This window comes from Cryptotermes secundus, unplaced genomic scaffold (genome assembly GCF_002891405.2).
Source record: "Cryptotermes secundus unplaced genomic scaffold, Csec_1.0 scaffold165, whole genome shotgun sequence".
Classification (NCBI taxonomy): domain Eukaryota; kingdom Metazoa; phylum Arthropoda; class Insecta; order Blattodea; family Kalotermitidae; genus Cryptotermes; species Cryptotermes secundus.
In genome coordinates, this window is record NW_019737087.1 from 672292 (window position 1) to 695702 (window position 23411).

Sequence of the window (23411 nt, forward strand, 5' to 3'; positions counted from 1 at the left end):
CTTCTATTCAAGGGGTACAGTGGTCTCTTTCTCAGAGGGCAGAACTGCCGGTGCGGATATAGAGTGATGTGGTGAATGGTGCAGCTGTAACTCCACTCGCATGGCGTCGTGTTTAATTAATTAAGTACAAGGATTTTAGGCTTTTCTGTTTACCCAGACCCTGTCTTTTAATGAATAATAAGATGAGACACTGCTTTGCTGCGCTTCTGTAATGCAGTGTATTCACGTAAACTTATGTTTATGGAGAGCTGTAAATCTGCTTCTAATTGCGAGTTTTTGGGCAGTTTCTTGCGAATATTTAGCTGATATTGCTGCGTTACGTGTTAAATGGCAGATAATAATAATAATAATAATATCTGCCATTTAATTCGCTTAATGGAGGGTGGAGTCCAGCTGGGTCCACTCGGCAGGGCGGCCACTGATTGACCTAATGTACCTGCCCAGGGTGATTGTGATGATAGAGAATTTGGTAGAATGAAGATTGGCAAGGGAAACCGAAGTACTCGGAGAAAACCTGCCCCAGCGCCACTTTGTCCACCACAAATTCCACTTGACCAGGCACTGGGTCGAGCCCGGACTGCCGCGGTGGGAAGCCAGCGGCGTTATTACACAAATTATAGTGTTCCCATTCATCGCGGAATGAAGTTAAAAAAGTCAGATGAAGAAGCCTTCAGTACCCTCATCGATACGTACAACAGAACAAGACACCCAGACATGTACAAGTGTTAATATCATAAGTTGCCTCTTGTAGCACTGAGACCCTTAACCTGTGGTCGCGCGAATATTCAGATGTGCAAAAGCGATAACTATTCGAGGTCTCGCAAGCTGCTGAGTCAGACCTCGTTGGTTTCAAGGCGGTAGATGTGATGCGGTACTCAGAGCATCTGAACTCCGCTGAAGTCTCGACAATATTTTCACAGCTACTTTCAACAAATTCCGACTGGCGTTAATTGCTCCCTTCCCCTTATAACCCATAGTTCACACCCAAGGGGGAAACTGAAAAGAAAAATCTTCCTTTCTGTGCGTACCCTTCAATAAGACCACCGGTGATAAAACTCTGTATTGCAGACATCCACGCTGTTTGCATGCTCACCTATCTCTCTAGGGGCGAGATAAATCACTTGGTATAGCGACGGACTTCGAGCTGAATGAATGGGGTTCGACTACTTGTAGGGACAACAGATATTTCTCTACTGAATAGTGTTCAAACCTGCTATGAAACCCACCCAGCCTCCTTTCCAGCGAGTACTGGGAACTCTTTCCGCGGGGGTCAAGCTGGAGGTGTGTGAAACTGACCACTTGCTTCCATTAGTGCCGAGGTCAAGGATGTTTGAGGTACAATTTCACTCCCACTGGCGTCTTCGTGGCGTGATACTTAATTAATTAAGCACATTGAAAATGTTACCATTACCTTCCTCCGTAGATCTGTATTCTGGGCAGCTTCGATTGTGTGCGACAGCTTCCTCTGGCTTGCAGTTAACATTTAAATCCTTTTCATCCACGTTTCTTACATTTTGTTGATCTTAACTTACAAGAGATCATTATGTACTTTCTTCCGAAATGTTGAGAATATTTTTCACATCCGTCCTCTTAATTCCTGTTGCTCGTGCAAGGGACATGCCTTGACATATCGGAGTTCCTACTAAAGAAACATTTCAGCCAGACTTGCCCGGACAATACATTTGTGTCGGTGAGGTTTTGTGGAAGATCAGGCCTAATCTCAGTAGTAAGCCCATATAAGGAATCGAAAGGACAGTTCCCAAATCTGGAGTGAATCTCTCCTTTGCCAGCTCCTTGACGTGCGCAAATATTTTTTGTTCTTTTCCCCTCCAGCCTGACCTAAAACCAACAAAATTAGAACATTAGTTAGACTTTCCTGATTAAAGCTAATGCACCATGCGTAATGAATGATGATATACCGCGTGGGCGTAACTTTTTTCTCCTATTTAGGGTTCGCGTAGGGACCCCGTAATGCCTAGCTGCTTCTCCGAGACCAGCATCTCCTTCCTCTAAACGTGTTACAGTTTGGCTTATAGTTTTCAGAGCCCATCTTTGACGAGGCTAAGCGCCAGAATTTGCACACACTTTCGTGACATGACTTCACAGGGTTGGATAAATATGAAAACGGGCGTGGGTTGGTCTGCAGTTCAGGACATTACTGTCAGTAAAGAAAGGCATAAACATCATGTTCTCACTTCAGATCAGTGTAAACATATGATGCCCACGGACTGGCTTCTCTCCTCTGTTCGGTTGAGGTATCTGCCACATTTTTGTGTAAGTGACGCTACCCCCTGCTCTCACTATGGCTGAAACTTACCTCGTGGTAATGCTGTCTGTTAATGTTCCAAAATCACAAAGATGTTACAATGTAACCGTTTGCCTACACGTTAGGGGCTCCACTCCTCTCTTACCCTTCTTTTGGCCCTTTATTATTATTGTTATTGGAGGGGGTGGGTTTCCCCATGCACCGCGACCAGTGGTCTATTGTACGTCCCCCTGTGATATTCTACCAGTCTCTATACCCTACCGGTACTGGTGCGTGCCATCAGTCCCGACTCAGCCAGCGAGTTCGGCCTCTACTGGCTCAGCGGTATCTAGATGCTTCCCCCATCTACCAGAGGCGTTAGAGACTATTGTTGGGCGGGAAATGTCCTTACAAATTTGGCTCAGAGGTCTCTTTGAGACATGAGGTTCTTTTACATGCCGTAAAGCTACGACACGGGACCCACGGCTTAAAGTCCCTCCCGGAGGACTTGTTCCCTGAAATTTTCCGCCCTTAAAAATTCCACGACCTCCGCCGGGTTTGAAGCCGTGTACCTTGAGTCATGAGGTGGGAACGTTACCCCTAGACTACGGAGGCCGCTTTTTGGCCCTTTGGTTGCTGGTTGCAGCTGCTCCTCTAGCCGTTCCCTCTCACCTGTTGTTACTCCGAGTTTGCAGGTTGCTGCTGCGTCCTTCTTGTCCAGTTCTTCCCTTTTGTTGGTGTTGTGGTTATTTGATGTTTGCGGGATATGGGTTACATGAATGCTGGGCGCCAGTAAGCTCACTATAAAGGCTTACTTTTCAGGAAAAGGGGGGATGAACCAGAAACTACATGTGATAGGTACTGCATTCACACTAGAGCGATGAGATTCTGTCTCAGGGTGCATACGGGCCTCGCGTCAGCGGGAAAGATAAAAGTGTTTATAGCTAGGCACTACCACCCACTGTTTAATGAGCACTTTTTGATGTTCAGATAACATCACTTGTCCTTAACCCCTTAAACAAACTTGAAATCACTCAAACTTTTGTGACCGAATCCCTGGCTAGTTATTTAGCGACTGCTTTTTAGCACAACACATGGAAGTGATTACACTTTCACTTAAACTTTTAAGCCAAATTAAGATTCACACTAATTTTTGCGTCTAATTAATTTTGCAGAGATATTCAGAGATTGTTCCAGTAACACACTTAAAATAATTTTGTTTTTAACTTTGGCTTTCAAACCAAGCTGCCAGTGATGCTAATTTTTCAGCTGTACACCTGGAGAGTTTTTTCAGAGACTGTCTTTAGCAGACTGACTCTGCTTTGAAGCAAGAAATCTTCACAGCTTCAGCTCCACCTCCAAGTTACTACCCTAATTACGGCTGATTGGAACAATTCGAATTTTGGGAGTTAACCGTAGTTCTCACTGTTCCAACCACCTAGCTTTAGTTTGGGACTTTGGACCTTAAAGTCCTAACGTCGTTTTTGACAGCTGCTTGAAAAATTATACCAGTAGCGTGGGTTGCTGGCTTTCCCACTTTTGACTTAGGGGGTTAAAAACCTGTCAAGTGTAACTTTACCAAAGGATCCCGCCGGTCAACTTTCGAACTGAATTTCCAGGAAAACTCTGCGGGGTGCTTTCTGCCTGGTCTTTGTAGCAGTGAAGCAGACCCTGTTCTTGAAACCAAAAATCCGGAAAAGTCACCCTTGAATGTTCTTGCTACATCCTATGCGTAATTACTCTAAAAATAAATCTTGATTACAAATAAAGCTGGTGGTGTCAGTGGTACGGCTACAGCTGGCACACTAGACGATAAGTGTGACGAATGAACAAACTAACTTTATTTACCTTATTTAATCACAAACTGCGAGTCATAAGCAATACTCATACAACCAACGCCTAAGTTAACTTTTACTCGTGCAAATCGGATATTGCGATGTGCGCGCAAGTTCCTCCTAGTGTCAGAATTTGGAACCACAGCAAGCGTGACATCTGTCCCAGTGCGGCTTCTCTCCTCGAATTATTAGTGTAGAATCCTGCTGCGTTGTATTTACAGTAAAGCACAACAAATTTACTCATGTAATTGTGAGAAAATAATGATGGGGACACTTTGCGTCACGAACAAAACATCTTAGTGTCATGTCTATCTTGTATAGTGCTTAGGGTGATATCGATTAATAAAATCGCCTAATCGAAGAACGTCACCGGAAAGTCGCGGACAGAAGACGGCGAAACATGAAGTCAGTTCCCTTACTGATGCCACTAGGTGCAAGTCACGTGTTCTTGTAGGCCTGCATTGTACCTTCATTTCCTATATTTCTTTCCTCCTATTCATCATCTCTTTGGATTTAAACATTTTTCTTTCCACTTCAAGAATGACGTTACTCTTTCTGAGAAGTCTTAAATAAACCATTTCTTTCAATTAGGCCCGTAAACGGAATAGCCAGTCTTCACGGCAGAGCGAAATTTGGAACTGACTTCTTCTGAATGGCCTATATATGCAGTATGGTACCTTTATCGCCTTTCCTAAAGTAAGTCTCTTTTTCTTTCTTTGTTTCTTTCTCTCTCTCTTTCTCTTTCTTTATTTCTTTTTCTCTCTTTCTGTTTTCTTCCTTTCCTTGTTTTTTGTTTGTTTCTCTCTCGCTGCACATATTTCCCCCTTTCCTTCCTTTTACACAACGAGAAGCTTCATAATTTGTGGGTTAGCCACCGCCCACCAAATATTCCAGGTGTGATCAACTCAAAGAAGAGGAGATGACGGGGCATGTAGCACGCATGGGAGAAATAGGAAAGGCATACAAATTATTAATCGGTACACATGAAGGGACGAGGTTATTTGAGAACTAGGAGAGGATGGGATAATGGTGAAATAGGGCTTAATGAAATAAGGGTCCTGACGAGAATATTTGAACCGAAGAGGGATGAAGTGACGGGAGGTTGGAGAAAAGTGGTTGAGGTGTTTCATAACATGTACTTTTCGCCAAATTCAATTAGAATGATCAAGTCAAGGAGAATGAGATGGACATGGCATGCACCACGTATGGACGAGAAGAGGATTGCATATTCAGTTTTAATTGGAAATCCAGAAGGAAAGAGACCATTAGGAAGAACTAGACGTAAGTGGGAAAATGATGTTAAATGAATCCTAGAAGATAGGATGGTATGGACTAAATTAATCTAGCTCGTGCCAAGGATCAGTGACGGGCTGTTTTGAGCACGACAATGAACCTTCGAGTTCCATAAAATATTAGGAAATTCTTGAGTAGCTGAGCGATTGGCGGCTTCTCTAGACGGCATTAGCTGGTTAGTTAGTTAATAACTAGTAGACTAAGTAGTATTTGAGGTTATCTCATCGGCCACTACTTGGTTTACTCTTCAATCCTGATGATGGATGCGATACGTTCCTACGAAACGTCGGTGAAATTCTACCGAACTACACGGCGTTACAAACCAGAAAAAATAACTAGACTACTTTATGCTGGCTCATTTTCAACCTTCGCAAAATGAAATGCTAAATGTTCCTTTGTTGTTGCCTGAAGTTCCCTTGTGCCTTCGACTCAGGAAGGATTGGAATCCCGCCCATGTGGACGCTCCTCTGTATATGGTACGTGATGCAGTACGTGGCCTCCAGCCTCACGATCTGAGGAGACCATGGTGGGTAGGTTTACAAGACTGGGCGGTGATGTGAGCAGGTTCCGCCAATCGGCGCGCTCCGCTAACCCTTCTTGTCTCCACCCAAACAGCTGCTGTATTACTTATGCAGTCAACGTCAACACCTCCTGTAGTCCGCCAGACAAACGAAGAAGTCATCGGTCACATAAATATCTGGGGAGAGCAATCTGTGACGATCGGCCGAAACCAGATGTCACTGCTAGTCACACAGAACTCCTCTACATACATGTACATTATGGCAGCCCCTTCAGCCGTGAAGTATGCTAAATTCTTCCCACTTTTCTTCCCCTAGGAAACGAGTCAGGTCAGTCTTTACAGCGACGGGCTACGGGCTGGACGGCCCGGGTTCGACTCCCGGCAGTGTAAGATTCTTTTTTTCTACTCCTCAGCGTCCAGGCTCAACCAGCCTCCTATCCAGCGATTACCGGAACTTGTCTTCTTGGGGGTAAAGCTACAGAGGCGTGAAACTGACCACTCACATCTAGTGCCGAGGTCAGGAATGGTGGAGTTATACTTACACTCCCCCATACTTATTCATGGCATAGTGCTTAACTAATTAAATACAGAGACAACTTCACGGTTTTGCATTTACCTTCCTCTAGATACAGGAGCACCTCAGTCGGTATAGTGACTTAGATAACGGAGCGGAAGTAGGAGGAACTTGGTTCGATTCCCGACAGGGGAATGTAGTGTCTAGACCCACTCTGGAGCCCTTCAAAAGGCTATTCTCCCGGCGAAAAATAATGAATCATTAGAATCAGGCAATTAAAATTTGGCACAAATCGTGAATACACCTACATACTTTATGTATAGTATCTGTAATAGATATGTCGCCGATTCGAGATATTGAAGTCATTCTCGATAAATTTAATGGAACCCGGGGCTGTTTTCCTTGGTATAAAGCGGCCGGGACGTCAAGCTGACAACTCACCTTCTTCTAGTGCCAAGGCGAACAAGATGGCGTTATAACTCCACTCCCTTCCACACCTTCATGATGTGGTTCTCAACACAGAAACAGTTTTACTTTTACTTTACAGAGAATTATTACTCAATAAGTTCTTCACAAGCAAAATAAAAATATTAGAGAAACCGTTCTGTCAGACTACAAACCTGTGAAACAGGAAACTGCTCTTAGTGAGCTCCGCTAAGAATTTTGTATTCATTTATAATATTCATTTGGTACTAACATGCTCCTAAAGCACAATAGACCACTGTAATCCGTGGTGCAAGGGCCGAGAGGGCCTACCCCTCAGTCATTCATTCAACATACTCCTAAATCTATAAGCAGGCCCTGAAGCATTTTTTTGTGTATTTATTTCAACGTTTTTCCCCAATGAATAACAATTACTATATTTTAAGATTATATTTAATTACTTTAAATGCGTGTAATCTACGAAATAAATATTGTTTCGGTTACCTTCTTTTGTCCAAATTCACGAATCCACAAATTTGATACAGAAGAACTCCAGTATTAATGTAGGTTCATGTGGAATTTTGAAATACGCGATTTACAAAATTATGCCTAGCAATGGACGAATTCTCTGTTTGAGAGGATATGGCCATTAATATGTCTAGCAGATGGTCTACTTGTATTAATGGGCCCACTTTAATTTTATCAAAAGGGATCACCAGGTGTAATTTAATGCTTTAGTCCCAAGGCCACATGCAGAAATGTGACCTGCAAGGAGCAGAGAGTGCCACAGAAGGAACAATTCCACCCATGGCCATGTTGTCTGAGCACGCCTGCAATCGGATTACTGCATACAAGGAATTTGGTCAAATCCTGTTAACAAATTATTCTGCGGGTCGGCCTGCCAATCAGGTCATTCTGATACAGGCTTACATACAAGTAATGAAAGAGTTTAAGTGATGCATTCATCAGTATTCTTATTAAACGTAACTTTGCCCCTGTGTTAGTTAATTAAGTACTTACTTACTCTTACTTACTCATGGAGCTGAGTCCTTCTGGAGGAGCCGCCAATTCTGCAGCTACTCAAGAATTTCCCAGCATTTTATGGAACCCGGAGGTTCAATACCGTGTTCACAAGAGCCCTCCACTGCTCCCTATCCTGAGCCAGATCTATCCAATCCATACCATCCCATCCTATCTCTCTAAGATCCATTCTAATATTGTCCACCCACCTACGCCTTGGTCTTCCTTGTGGTCTCTTTCCTTCTGGCTTTCCCACCAATATCCTATACGCATTCCTCGTCTCCCCCATTCGTGCTACATGACCTGCCCACCTCATCCTCCTTGACTTGATCAATAATTAAGCACTATGCCATGAAAACATATGGGAGAGTGGAGGTATATCTTCACCTTTCTTGACCTTGGTACTAGATGGATGTTAGATAAAAGCTACAAGCCCCGGCAGCTTTAACCCCTACGAAAGGCCCACCCGTATCCACTGGATGGGAGGTGGGTGAACCCGAGAAGCGGCTTGGACGCTGTGGCGTCGATAAATTACCTGCCTCTACCCGGAATCGAATCCCTGCCCTCCAGCCCGTAGTCCATCGCTATTCCGACTGGGCTAGCCGGGCTCTTTTAATATGCTTATACAGAAATTATATTTACGCCATTACATGTAGATATGCAATTTTGCTGATCTGAGACTTATTTAAACTCCGTGGCTTTTAGTCCGCATGCGAACTACACCGATCGAACGACCGTCGCTTGTCGACGAAGTTAGTACCAACTTTTGTGGGTAGAGGATGTCCCGTGGTGAGCGCAACGGATTCCCACGGCCGTTAATCTCGGTTTTCTAGATGGGAGCCGCTAATTTTCCATTCAAGTAGCTCCTCAGTTTTCATCACGAGGCTGAGTGGACGCTGTTTCAGACTCACTACTTTTCAGGAAATCTGGTAGCCCCGGGAATCGAACCCAGAACCTCTGGATCTGTAGCCATGAACTCTGACCACTAGACCACAGAGGCGGTCGGAGCCTAATTATTCTTGCGAAATAATTTTACCACTAAATTAAGGTAGGTAGACACAATGACAACATGTCTACAGTGTTCCTGGAAAAGTGTTTTCTATGCCAGCCGCCAGATTTCGTCAGCAGCGTGCGCGTAAAGGCCCCCCATACACACACAGTTTGCTCCCCAGTTCGGCCTGCACAGTTGAAGACTGAAAGGCAAAACTGACGTGTGTGGTGCGGCCGGCCGGCCAATCGTTTGGACTGTTGGCCTGTGGGAAATCCATCAGTCCGTCAGTTCTGCCTGCAGGACCGTAGCATGTGACGGGTGTGACTCAACATTATAGGCTGGAAGACCGTGATCGTGTCATGAAGCCTGCCGCTTTATCTGCGCGTGTATGGGGAGGAAAGGGAGGGAGTAAACTGTCACAGTTTTGCCTGTAAGGTCTATCGGAAGGCCAAACTGTGTGTGTATGGGAGGCCTAATGGCTGCTCTCGTTGGCTGACAGGCTTGTAAACCTACTGCCATGACGTAACAGTTCTTCACTGGCGCGCTGCTCGTGACGGGCAAACTGCAGTTTAACGGAGAAGAGAAACAGCAGCTTCTGTAATTGTCTGACTGTCCTTGGTAACGAACAGTACCACAGTTCAATAGTACATTCGCTGGGCTGCCTTGGAGTTTGTTTACGCTTTTGCTGTACAAAACGAAGTATTTTCTTACAGGAAACCGAAATTTTTATTTTACCCCAACAGAGGCAGCAAATTGGAAGATATAACTTCTGAGGAATAGTGTGTTTTTGCTTACCAGTTTTTTTTTTTCCAATATTATTGGTCTTCTTATGTTAGTGACGCAATGCGAGTACACTCGTCCGCTGTTTAAATATCATATTCCCTCAAGGTTTATGATATTTATTGATGCATTATATAAATTATATCTCTGCGCGAATGAATTTCAAATGTTATTGGCATGTACTCAATTACAGTATAGGCTGTAATGTCTCGTGATGTTTCCTTATATGTTCAGGCTGTTATGTGTTGGCGACATTTATGACACAAGGTAGCCTTATTGCATACACGGATCCCCAGTATCTCTAAAATGCACATCTTAGTAACAAAACTCCGTGATTTTAGTCCACAAGCGAACTATACCGACTGAGCGACCGCCGCTTGTCGGCGATGTTTAGTGCCAACTTTTGCGGATAGAGGGTGTCGCGTGGTCAGCGCAACGAATCCCCACGGCCGTTAATTTCAGTTTTCTAGACCGGAGCCGCTATTTTCTTGAAATAGCTCCTCAATTATCCTCACGAGGCTGAGTGGACCCCGTTCCTGACCAGTTACTTCTCAGAAGAAAATATGGTAGGGCCGGGAATCGAATCTGGATCTCTGGATCCATAGCCAGGAACTCTGACCACTAGACCACAGAGGCGGTTACTTCTTAGTAACACTTTAAATAAATTTTCAGATTGAAAATTTCTGCTTTTTAAATAATTATTATAAGTACTACAAAGATGTTTCTAGACATACAGGTCGTTTAGACTGTCTTCTGTTTCATTTTTTAATTTTACAAAGATTGCAACATTGATGTGGCGTTATTTAGTTTATCTAACTAATCGTTATGTAACAGGGTGGATTCTTGTAATATTGCGTGACAAATTCGTCTTTCTCTTTTGGACTGTGTTTGTAAGGTGGATTTAGGGCTACTATTTTGCTGTAAGGGGGCATACTTTCCTTCACATTTGTCACACTTTTCAATTTACCCCGCCTGTAATCGGTATGCTTAAATTTGTTCAAATAATACAGCATTTTGTATGGGCTGGATAGACGGGGTTTCATTCTCGTCAAGGTTAACATTTTTCTCTTTACGGCTCTGAGGCCAACCTAAGATAGGTAACGTTGGCTATTTCCCCGGAGGTAAAGCGGTCGGAGCATGAAGCTGACAAGACACCTCCATCTAGTGCCTAGGTGAAGGATGGTGGAGCTATACCTACACAATCCCATATGTATTCATGGCTTTCTGCATAATTATTTATGCACAAGGACTGCATTATTTTTTACCTTTTTATGGCATTAACAATTACAGAGGTCAAATAAGATTATTACAGCTAGAGACAGTGCTCCTTGTTATATAGCATTTACTGGACATGCATGAGTTCATATTTCTTTTGGTTCATATTTAGGCATATAAATGGTTCTAATGACAATTATATATATATATACACTCGTATATATTTATAATCGGAACATGAACCCATGACAAAATGTCCGTTTAATGAAGGGAATAACAAGTAAACATCATTGAGAGCAATTGCTTTACGGGCCTAATATTAATAAATTTTTGAAGCAGTTTATTTAAATTGTGAACTTCTTATGCTTTAACAGAAATTCAGAAGTACTTAACCATTTGAATATCTGCGGTCTGAATCAGGTATTTAAACGGTTCCATATTCCTAAATAAAGGGCACGCGGTAGCGTAGTTGATTAAGGCACTCTGCTACAAACTAGAAGGTCGCGGGTTCGATTCCCGATAAGGTCACTGAAATTTTCAATTGACCTAATCCATCCAGTCGCATTATGGCTCTGAGTTCGACTCAGCCTCTATCACCATTGAGTACCAGGAAACTTCCTTGGGGGTAAAAGGCTGCCGACGCGTATGGTTGACAACCTCACCTCCATCTGTGAGCCGAGTGTCTAGGGAAAAAGTGAAAGCCTCGACGTCTCGCAATCCTATGGGCTTCCAGGCTCTATTACAGGGATAGCTTTTACTAAACACGATACAGTGAGTTCACTGTAAAACATCTGAATATAGTTTATCTGATTACAAATTTTAAGCAGTTGTATTTCGCGGCCTAATTAATAACCGATAAACAATAGAACGGAAATTATAAACATTAAGGCAGTTTTTAGTTAATCCAGTCCAGATAGAGCAGTCGGTGTAGCGACTGGCAATGGGCTGGACGGCCCAGGGGTCGGAGTTCGATTCCGGTAGGAACAGAATTCTTGTCCCCATATGTTCCACATCTGTTTTGGGACCTACCAAACCTCTTATCCAATGGGCGCCGGGGATTTTGCTCATGAGATAGAGCGGCTGGGAAGTGAAACTAACCACTAGCTTCCAATTATTGCCGAGATCAAGAATACGTGGATCTATACATCCACTGCCTCGTATGTCTTCATGGTGTAATAGCTAGTTAATTAAGCACAGGAACAGTTTTACCTTTGGTGGAATAACGAAATATCAACCACAGTGAAGAAAGTGAAGAAGATAAATTTGGGTAAGGTGGAATAAGGCTATGTACATGCATTTAGGAATCGTGTTCAGATAAGGGAAGAATTCGATGGGATTTATAAATGTAATGACCTGCAATGGAGCTCCTGCCTTCATCACGGACAGGATTTCACACATGCGAATACGAGAACTCCGAAGAAATTTGGTTTTCGCTACTCTGTCACAATTGAAGTCCGTAACAGACGAGCTGAGAGATAACACTGTGTGTTTCAGAGAAGCGGCGGCTGAGTCTGTGTGTGGGCTGTGGAGCTCAAATTCACGACCAATATATCCTGAGAGTGGCCCCCGACCTGGAGTGGCACGCCGCCTGCCTCAAGTGTGCAGAGTGCCATCAGTTCCTGGACGAAACCTGCACCTGCTTCGTCAGAGACGGCAAGACGTACTGCAAGAGGGACTACGTTAGGTGAGTACTGTACCATGACACCACTCTACATGCTTGCGAGTATGAGGATGCGTATTGTCATGGAGGAGCACTACACCGGATGTCAGCATTCCATACCTTTTGTTTTGAATGACCCTACATAGTTTTCTTAGTGTTTCACAGTATAAGTCTGACGTTATTGTGGCCCCTTGTTGCATGAATTCCAACATTAGCCCTCTTTTCCTGTCCTGTCCCAGAAAACAGTTTTAATAAACTTCCTGTCAGAACACGTTTGTTTATAATTTTTTCGGCTTGTTTTGTGAATGTGCGTACGTCCACTGTTTTTGACTGCTCTTTGGTTTCAACATTTACAAATGAAGCTCAGGTTTCATCATGTGTATATAAGATGTGCCTTTTGTGTTGAAAACTAGTGAGTCACACGTGACAGGCCCTACGTTTTTGACATATGTTACTGGAGAAAATAGGCAGAACATCTAATGTTATGTAGGTCAAATAGAGCTTGTATGTGGGTTAATATGATCTTGGAGCTAATCTTTCAACAGGTCCTAATATTAAGGATGAAAGGGAACTGGCCGCCAGTGTACTGAGGCCGTAGAAATCCTACATTAACATCTTCCAAATATCACTCTCGAAATGTTGCACTTCCCACTCCAGTAGTTTCGTATGTCCCCTCCACTGTCCCTCCATTATATTCAGGCGAGTGTTACGAATTAAACCTACCTCATATTCTTGGGCCGCCCCATAGCTCAAGCGGCTAGTCGCTGGCTTCCCACCGCGGCGGCCCGGGTTCGATCCCGGGTCCGGTCAAGTAGGATTTGTGGTGGACAAAGTGCCGCTGGGGCGGGTTTTCTCCGAGTATTTCGGTTTCCCCTGCCAATCTTCATTCCATCAAATTCTCCACATCATAATCACCAGTGATAGGCTATAATAGGCCAATCAGTGGCCGCCGTGCCGAGTGGACCCAGTTGGACTCCACCCCCCGCTACCTCATTATCTTTGCTAGCGACGAGCAGTTTTGGCTACTTGAAGTATGCTAGAGGGGATGAGGCAATATAATTTGAGGCAGAAGGGGAAGTCCCTCACTCCCACCATCCGGGGGACTTCTTTCCAGTGCCTGAAGTTAGTTCAGAAGCAAGCCACAAGAAGCTTTCCTTAGGCGAGTGAGTCAAAGTGGGCTGTAGAAGCACTGTGCGGTAAAATTGGTTTCATTAAGACAAAACTGGACTTACTTTAGATAAGACATGATTGCTCCAGCGTGGTGCGCAATGTGAGAATACTTTAATTAACAGACGTTGTTTAAAATGGAATTGTTATCGTTAGAATTATCGCCTGTAAGCATGGCGCACATCCGGCCTTAAGAAATGGAGATTGCTAATCCTGTGAGTGCGATATTCTCACTGTTACTCATGGCCACTCGTCTCATTCTGACCCGTCATTTCGTCTGCTTAATTAGAAGGCCTACTGGTATGGACTCAAGTTGAAGATTTCTAGGGCTCGTGGCGGTGTGAAAGAAAGTCTATACATTATTTTAAATTAATCATACATCTATTATTCTGCCATTCTACGCAATATAGTCTGCGATACTAGAAGCGTTGTAAAGTAACCCACCGTTAGTAACCACTCTACACATCTCATCAAACCGCGTAACATCTGCAGTCACTACACATGCAGATAATTGTTAAATAAGCCTCTATATACCCACTAGTGGCCAGTGTACCAAGTGGACACAGTCTCACCCCACGACACGAATTAAAAAGAAACAACTGCAGCGTGCATGATTTGTTGTGAATGGAGTTGTACAGATCAGTTACCCAACCAGCACATGAAATGGCGCGCCTATGTGAAGTTACTTATGCTGATGTTGGGAACTCCAGCCCCTCTCCTACCCTCCAACTAGCTACCCTCACCCCTCGCGTGGGTGTGCGAATATCTGGCAGACCGAAGTGCAGGGAGTGAACGCCTAAACAAACACATCCGAGTCCTCTAATATAGGATTGTCAAATAAACACAACCTACACAAAGCAAGGGGTCCAACTTTGCTGTCATCCATAACATGAAATAAAAATAGCTGCTCTGTGAAGCAACCGAAGTCAGCAGATTGTGTTACAGTTCCCGCCATGTGTCCATACTCTTGTGTCAAAGCAGTGCACTAGAATGCCCTGCGTAGGGGCGTGCAGGGACGAGATAGAGCCCCAGTCGTTCCCGTTCTGTTCGAAAGCTACTCATTAAAAAGAGAGTTCCCGTGCAGAATAATATGAACTGAAATTTTCGAAGCTCGTTTTGCTATATATCACTCCATAATGACCGCCTCTGTGGTCTAGTGGTCAGAGTTCCTGGGTACAAATCCAGAGGTCCCAGGTTCGATTTCCGACATTACCGGATTTTCTGTGAAGTAGTGGTCTGGAACGGAGACCACTTCCCGGCACATAAGTTCAGTAGCACTACTGTAAGTCGGACATTCACTAATTTGTACAAAGTTTATCTCCATACTGGCCCGAATTAGTGAAGTCTTTATATATCATTGGGTATCCTTTTCAAACCCAAGACATCAAAAATAAGTTTCTTCTTCCCTTTCCATTTGTCCTCTGCTTTATCATTTCCATTTTTTTATTATTCTTTTTTCTATTATCAACCTTATTTTTGTTCCCTCTACTTCACCTCCTTTCTCTTCTCTCCTTAATCTTCTCCCTCCGCCCATATTCCTACTAATCCATGTATTCTTCCCCCATCTTCAACTCCCTTCCTTCTTCCTCTTCTTTGCTTATTCTTGCATTCCTACTGCACTCTTCTTATTCTTCTTCCTCTCTGTCCTGAGCAGCACAATTTTACCTTCAAGGTCTGAAAGGGGGACAGATCTACAAATTCAGACTGTACGAAATATCGTTTCTTGTGATATGTATCCGAGCGTGGTGGTAAAGCGCCATGCATTCTCAGGATTGCGTAGTTATCTTCAATAAGAGTAGCTGCACTAAAATAAGATTAGATCATGCAGAATACCGCTGAGAAAGTTGCTCTCTGCGCTTGCGCATCAGTCTATGCTGCATTGGGGGCGCACGGGATTAAGTTTTACTCTTTCTCAGAAACGTGGGCGCCGAAGTAAATTGTGGAGATTGTAAGTAACATGGCAGTTTCCTGTGGCGACAATTACTATTTTTCACTAGAGGTAGCGTTCCTCACTTATGTTTGGCAGGCGCCTGGTTCGAATCTCGGCCGGACAATAGATTATCTCGATGTTTTTCTCAGTTCCTCCATTGAATGCCCGGATGTTACTTTAAATTAGGCCAGCACCGGCCCTTTCCACGTCACTTCAAATTTATTATTCATAAAGCGTCATTCAACCATATATGTTCTAAGATGTTTACAGCATTGTTTAAGGAAAAAGAAACAAGAAAATTCACCGGAAGTCCACAAAGGCTTTAGGTAGAACCTCCGCTAATTCTCAGACTTAATCACAATTTTAGAACAAGTGAAGATTATAAATCGCCAGTTATCTTACCCAAAGAAAAACAGTCTAATTGGGTAGTTGCATAGATATTGGGCATTTTGTTTGTTGGTCGATTTGTTGTTTGGAGGGTTTGTTGTTATGGTGAGTTGTTTTTTTCGTTAGTTAGTTGGATGGTTTATTGATTGAATAATTTGCCCGTTAATTAGATACTTGGCTGGAAAATTTGTTAGTTTGATGGTTTCAGTTGACTCAACCTACGAGACAGTCAGTGGAAACGGATGTGTAAAAGTGAGAATACCTGAGACTGATTGAGTTGCTGCCGGTCACGGTAGCCCAGCGGTCTAAGGCATGTACTGTCTTCGGTCGCTTGGAAACCGGGATCGTGGTTCGAACCCTACTCAGGGCTTGGATGTGTAGTTTGTGTGTTTTTTCTGTGTTTATGTACAGGTAGAGGCCTTGCGACGAGCTGATCACCCGCCCAAGGAGTCCTACCGAATGTGTAAGATCTAGAAAAACCGATGTGAACGGAGAAGTTCATGGAGGTAGGCTTAGGCCCACTGGGGCTCTAGTGCCTATTACTGTGCTCGTTGTACGAAGGATTACTCCCCGCATGTAGCAAGTACCATCTTCCCCCTCCACCTGTCCCTTCTCCTGGTGCTCATTATCATTATTATTGTCGTAACTGTGCGAGTCTTTGAAGTACGAGAGCCGACAGAAATGTTTGACAAGTAATGTTCGTCTAACATGTCATGAGATACCATCAATTTCGATGTTTGTTCATGGTGATTAGATCATCATGTTGTTACAGTCATTTAGTTGGTAGCTGTTAAGCGACCTGTGAGTCTCACTCATTACCACTTCCTCACGGACTCCACAGTCACACGTAGCTGAACTCAGCAACCATTGTCTGGAAATGCTGAAGCATACAAATCTCTGTTAAATTATCATTATGAAAATGTGAGCATAGCTACAGCGCAGCCTCTCTTCTGGAGTGCCGCTAATATTTTGAAACTTCTATAGGCATACATTTCACAATATTTCTCAGTATGAGGTAAAAGCTGTAGGGTCTTGCTCAGTTTCACGTAATATTCACGTGCTACCGTTTCTTTGTTAAATTGTTAGGCTTGCTTATTTGATATTGAAACATGTGTCGCCAAATAGTCACCTCCGTTAAAGTGAATCTGTTCTTTAAACGCAGTGTATGTACTTGTGTATGAGGACGTATAGGTATGGCTGCACGCATTCATAGCCTCGGCTGCAGCGTGGATGGACGTGAATGATTAGCTTCACGCCCAGGCCGCATTTTCCTCGGAGAAAGCGCCACTGGTACTTATTTGACAACAGGCTGGAAGGGCCGCAGATCCGGTCTGGACTCTGTAGAAAAGTAAATATTTTCTGATGCCGCCGGGAATCGATCTCAGATTCCCAGAAATTCTACGCAGTAACCTAGTCGCTATACTGAGTTATTCCTAGTAGATATTTCTGTTTACACACCTATTGTCCTGATCAGTTCAAATAAGTGCTCAAATGGGCTTACTGTGTAAGATAATTTTTTCTTGTGAACACGTTTTGGAGCAACTTAAGTTTCTTTCAGACTTAATGTACCAATCACCAGAAATTTTGAAACACATTTGGTTTCCAAAATTCAACAATTTCCAAGCAAAGGCGTAGGTAAACTGCCCGTGTGCATAATTAATTAAGCACCACAACATGAAGACGACTGTGGGAGTGGCGGTATAACTCCACTATCCTTGAATTCGGCACTAGATGGAGGTGAGTGGTCAGCTTCACACCCCGGCAGCTTTACTCCTGGAGAAATAGCCCCCAGTACCCACTGGCTGGGAGACTGTATGGGTCCCATAGCCGGTCTAGACGCTGTGGAATATAGATAAATATCTTGCCCATGGCGGAAATCGAAACCCGGTCATCCAGCACCTAGTCTGTCACTATTCCGTCTGTGCTATCTCGGCTCCCTAAAAATTTCCAAAACTGAGGTAAGAGCAAAAAAAAAAAAATACGAAAATTTCTGTCTGGTCTAATTTATCGACGAATCATAGGAAGACGTCTGCCTCAGTCTTCAGGAATGAAAAGCAAGAAGCAGAGAATTGCAGCAAGCAGCTTCTCCTTCAACTCTGAAGATAGAGGCTTCTACCAGAACACACGGAATCACATCTCAGAGGAACGAGCTTCACGTAGTTTTCGCAGCATGGCAGCATTACATCTCACATACACAAAAGCGTTCTTTCATTTTTATCCTACGGTCCCATGTGAACGCATTTCCACGTTATCCAGTGCAAAATACTATAAACCTCACATTTATTTGATGTTTTATGGAAGAGGCGAAAAAGGATAAGCATTTATATTCCCTTCAACTTCCTTCTCCGATTAAGGACTAAGAAGATGAAACTGTTTCATATTTTTGAGACGATTTTGCTGCAGAAGGGGCCGGCTTCTTGACTGTGCCTTGGAGCACGCTGATGAAAGCCACGTCGTCGTTTGTCATTTTCCTTTTCGTCTTATCATTTATAAAGTTGGTGATGTAGAGGAATATAAAAAATACGCATATTTTTTTATTTTATTCTGTATTTTCTTTTTATATACTGATCCTTTACGCTCATAGCAAATCTGATGTCTTCATTCGAATTGAAATTGTCTCCAAAAGGTGCTGCAAATGAGTGAATAAACAGACGGACACTTGTAAATTATCAAAGGTGTAATCTTATACTTCTTTGCGTGTCAGTCCTTCATGCTATACATGTTTCCAGAATAACGTATTTTAATCCAAATATTTTGCATGTCACTATCGCATTCATGTTGTAGCCCAATATTCGTTCTCGAAATTCTGTAACAGACCGTGGAGGCCCATAGGGTTGTGAGACGTCGAGGGTCCCACATTTTCTTTAGACAATCGACTCACAGATGGGGGCAAGTTTGTCAGCCTGGAAGATTCCTGGTACTAATTTCTGTTAAGAGGCTGAGTCAACCCCAGGCCCATAGTACGGTTGGAAGGAATAGGTCAACTGAAAAATCTACCTAATCCAGACTAGAACCCGCGACCTTCCTGCTTTTAGCATAGTGCCTCAACCAACTATTCTACCTCGTGCCCCCATCGAAATTCTGTAAATCTCTTAAATTTGTCCACAAAAATCAGTGTGACATGTGGGCTCATTGCTAAGGAATGCGATGAGAGACACGTTTCCATGTAAACGAATATTCAACAGACATTTCCTAGGATACTGATGAGCTACATAAGTGACCATTCAGATAAGAACTGAGTGAATTGCAGTAGAAAGGAGAACTAAGTCAGTGGGAGCAGAAGACAGAAACCATGAGATCACAGCAGAAGACGACTAGAACAGAAGTCAGTCGTAGTTCAGTCAGAATGGAGAGAGTTTTAGGCAGCCATTTATTGTGAGTAATTGTAACTGACCGTGATTACGAGTGAGTGTACAAGAAGGTGTTAATAAATCCAATAATCCAATCCAAACCCCCGTTATTATTAGTCACGGAGCAATAAACACTTGACAATATTAAAATGTGTGTAAATGAAAGGCATATCAGATGGTGGAGAATAACAGAAAATTAATATATGTTTAGAGTAGATCTACGCAGGTACCGGGATAGCTCAGTCAACAGTAGCGAGGCTACAGGTTGGAAGGCCTGGGATTCGGTGTTTTGTTTTCTGGCAGTCGCGGGGATATTTTTATGCTTCTCCACGGCGTTCAGCCTCCTAGCATTTGGTGCCGGGCGCTGTTTACTGAGTTAAAGCAGCTCGAACATGAAGCTCAGTTCTCAAATTCCCTAGTGCCAAAGTTAAGAATGCTTGGATTTATATCTCCACTCCACCATATGTCTTCATGTCATGGTACTTAATTAAACTGTGACGGAATTTTTATTTACCATATTTTACACACACACACACACACACACCGTTACTGTAGTATATAATTACATATGTTTTGGGATACTGAACATAGGACCATGAGGATTCTCTTAGCGGTCACACTTCTTGTTCACATACCTATGATATCGTGTCCTTCATCCTGGTAGCGATAGAGATTCTGTAATGCTAGACCCATTCTTTGCAATTTGTGTTGTGGGGTCAGCATGCGCGGCACCCATCGTGCACAGACTTTGTGAAAACCTAACCTGTCCTGCATTATGAGGTAGGCCATGCCGTGTGAACACGCCTGGTTCCGACAGCAGCCCAAAGAATTTTATGCTGCTGTTTTCAGGGACTTGTGAAATGATGGGACAAGTGCCTCAATGTACAGGGAGATTGTGTTGAGAAATGAAAGCATTTTTCAAATCAGTACTCTTATTTGCTTTAGTTCTATATCCATTTGTAACTTATTTGACTTACCCTCGTATATTGTTACGTGTAGGGCGGTACGCTTGCCGAAAATAACGGGTTATAGTTGGTATGACTGGATTTATTAGCACTTAGGTTACACTCTCTCTCTTAATTACAATTAGTACAGCGCTGTCGGGTTGCACACGCACTAGAATTCTCTGTTTCCACTAGTTGTCTCCTGGCAACGGATTTCAACTCAGAAACTAGCGCTTAAAATCACTATGAAATCTTGTTATTTCGTGTTCAGTCACTGTGTGCTCCTCTGCCCTAAGCTGTACTCAATTAATCTTCGCAATTCTACATGGATATGCTCCATTCTTCTCCTTGAACTCTCAACTGCTGAAACCTCCTCGACTCCTTTTCCGTGACGGCTTGACTAACGGCTTCACAGCTATGACTGCAAACGACCTACAATGTCCTGTATAAGTCTTCTGCACGGGCACCATTGAAAACACATATTGTAAACGTGTTTCAGTTCTCTTGCTTAGCATTGGGCATAGCGCGGGCCACACTGAAAAGAAGTCACATGCTAGCTATCTCACCAGTCCATTAGTGTGCTGACTGTTACCTAACAATGGACTCTTTTCCAAGAGACTGCCTTCGCGAGAACTTGTTTACCAGCCCGTTGCCTAGCAATGGGTGGCATATTTTCGTAGGCCAAAATCTTAAATTATTGTGTCTGCATCTCGCATCGCCGATAACTGTTCTTGAGCAAATTGTCTTGGAATTTATTATGTGCATTAGCTTAACTTAAGAAAATTAGAATAAATAATAATAAAAACATTTCTATTTCGCTCGCGGACCAGACATCGAAACGAGCTATTGCGTGACACAAATTGCTGTTCAAAGCAATATCTGCCATGTCAACGTGTGTGGCGCTAGTGGTGGAATTCGATCTCACCACAAGGGATCTGAACCCACGACCCTTGAGGGTCAGGGGCATGTACAAACAGGCTGCCTTGTTTTCCCTGGGGTGTGGGAAGCGTAGCAGCCATCCCAGATGTCACTGCATGCTGTGACGTGATGCAGGCTGCTGGTTTGGGTTGGCGGCCCACTTCCAGCGATATACCTCGGTTTCGTCTCAGGTCTACAGCAGTGCTCATCTGCGGTCTTGACATCATAGCTGAAGTACTCCAGTTCGTACTTAATATTTTGTTAAACTTAAGATGTGCAGTCACATGAAAGTTAACACAGCTGGGGTGGTCAGAAGGAGGTACTTGGCACAGGCGTAATGTGTCTGCTATTCTGGGACATGCCAGGTTCGGATCCAAACGAGGAACCGGATATGCAGTGATCCTCCGCCCCCTGTCTCCAACGTTATTGCTGGAACTGTATCTTAAGTTAGGCCACAGACATCTTCCACTTCCTTTCCAATTCACCATTATCAGTCCCTCTACTACGAGAACCAGGCTACGTCCACATTGCCTAGGCGACCTTACGGAAGCGGCGTCCACTGTGAATATACTCGAATTTCTCAAAGGCACATGATTACCGGAAGTCTATGTTTTTTTATTGCTAGTGGGATGGGACTAAGTCCCTTGCACTGCGGCCACTTCTGGCCTATTGTCCCAGCCCCAGATGATAGGTGAGGGTGATTGTGGAGCAACTGGTGGAATGAAGATTGGCAGAGGAAACCGAAGGACTCGGAGAAAACCTGCCCCAGTGCCAATTTGTCCACCACAAATCCCACTTGACCTGATCCGGGATCGAACCCTGGCCTCCGCGGTGGGAAGACAGCGACTAACCGCTTGAGCTATGGCGCGGCCGGAATTCTATGTTACAAATAAAATGTAGTAAGTTCCTGATTATGATGTAATTGNCCCTTTGTACTGCGGTCACTTCTGGTCTATTGTACCAGTGCTGGTGCTATTGCTAGTGGGGTGGGACTAAGNATGGCGCGGCCGGAATTCTATGTTACAAATAAAATGTAGTAAGTTCCTGATTATGATGTAATTGCCTACATCACCAGCTGAGAGTGACGCATCCGTTTCCCACAGTAGGCCTGAAGTACTCAGTCGATAGAGTGTAAGTATGTAAAGTTATCCCTATGCTTAACTAATTAAGCACTAAGCCATGAAGACATATGAGGGAGTCGATGTATAGATCACTGTTTACTTGACCTCGGCACTAGTTGGAGGTCAGCTTCACCCCCCGGCCGCTTTACCCTAGGGAAATTGTCCTCCTTACCCATTTGACTGGAGGCTGGCTGGGCCCCCAAGGCCGGTCTGGACGACATGGAGAAGTGAAAATTCTTGCCCCCACCCAGAATCGAACTCCGATTCCTTGGTCGTCTAGCCTGTAGCCAGTCTTTATATATCGATTGCGCTGTCTGTAGTTAAATAAATACATAAATTAAAACATAATAGCCTGCATGATTGGAGGAACTGATGGATTCAAGACAACAGTAACATTATCAGCCGGAACATAAGGCGAGATTCTTTTTTCTTCAAACACTGCTTCTCAGAAAAAAGGGGTCGCCTTATTTTCGAGTCCTTGAGAATGAATATTAAGGGATAAGATTGTGAGTATTCCTAATTGCTAACATTACTGGTATTCGTGAAAATATGTCTAATTGTAGTTAATGCACTGAATTTTGAAATTATTATTTCTTAATGGTAGTATAGGTTTTACTTACTTTTGTTCACAATTTTCAGAATTAAAACATGTTTAGTTTTGTATAAATAAAACATAAACAGTGGATAGCAACATATTCAGGCTTACGTGGTAGATTTAAGCTCAGCAGATATAACTTTCCTTTAGTTTAGGCCTTTATTCGGAAGAGCTATATTCAGATAGCAATTAGAAGTTTTATAGTCACTGGGCGTTACGTATAGCGACGGTATGCTTAAACAGGCTATTAGATAGAGTGGGAATTGGGACATTATACATCTCCTATTTATATTTCAAAACACAATATTTCGATGGCTGAATTCTGTCTCCGTCTTCAGGGATTAGCTCTATCGATTGAACTCGGGTAATGCTTGCTACCATTCAGTCCAGAACCTTTTGTCTTCTCGTCTGCTGTCCAAGAACATAAAAATTAGAATATACAAAACTATAATTTTCCCGGTGGTTCTGTATGGGTGTGAAATTTGGTCTCTGACATTAAAGGA

General features: G+C 43.4%; 1 protein-coding gene across 4 annotated transcripts in view; it reads left to right on the plus strand.

Annotated features, from left to right (window-relative positions):
- The window catches only part of LOC111870049 (insulin gene enhancer protein isl-1), a 252674-nt gene that overhangs the window by 111119 nt on the left and 118144 nt on the right, over positions 1-23411 (plus strand). For all 4 annotated transcript variants that reach the window (XM_023862008.2, XM_023862007.2, XM_023862009.2 and 1 more), the window contains exon 2: positions 12331-12520. In XM_023862008.2, coding sequence (XP_023717776.1) covers positions 12331-12520 — 190 coding nt within the window. The remainder of the gene's footprint in view (positions 1-12330; positions 12521-23411) is intronic.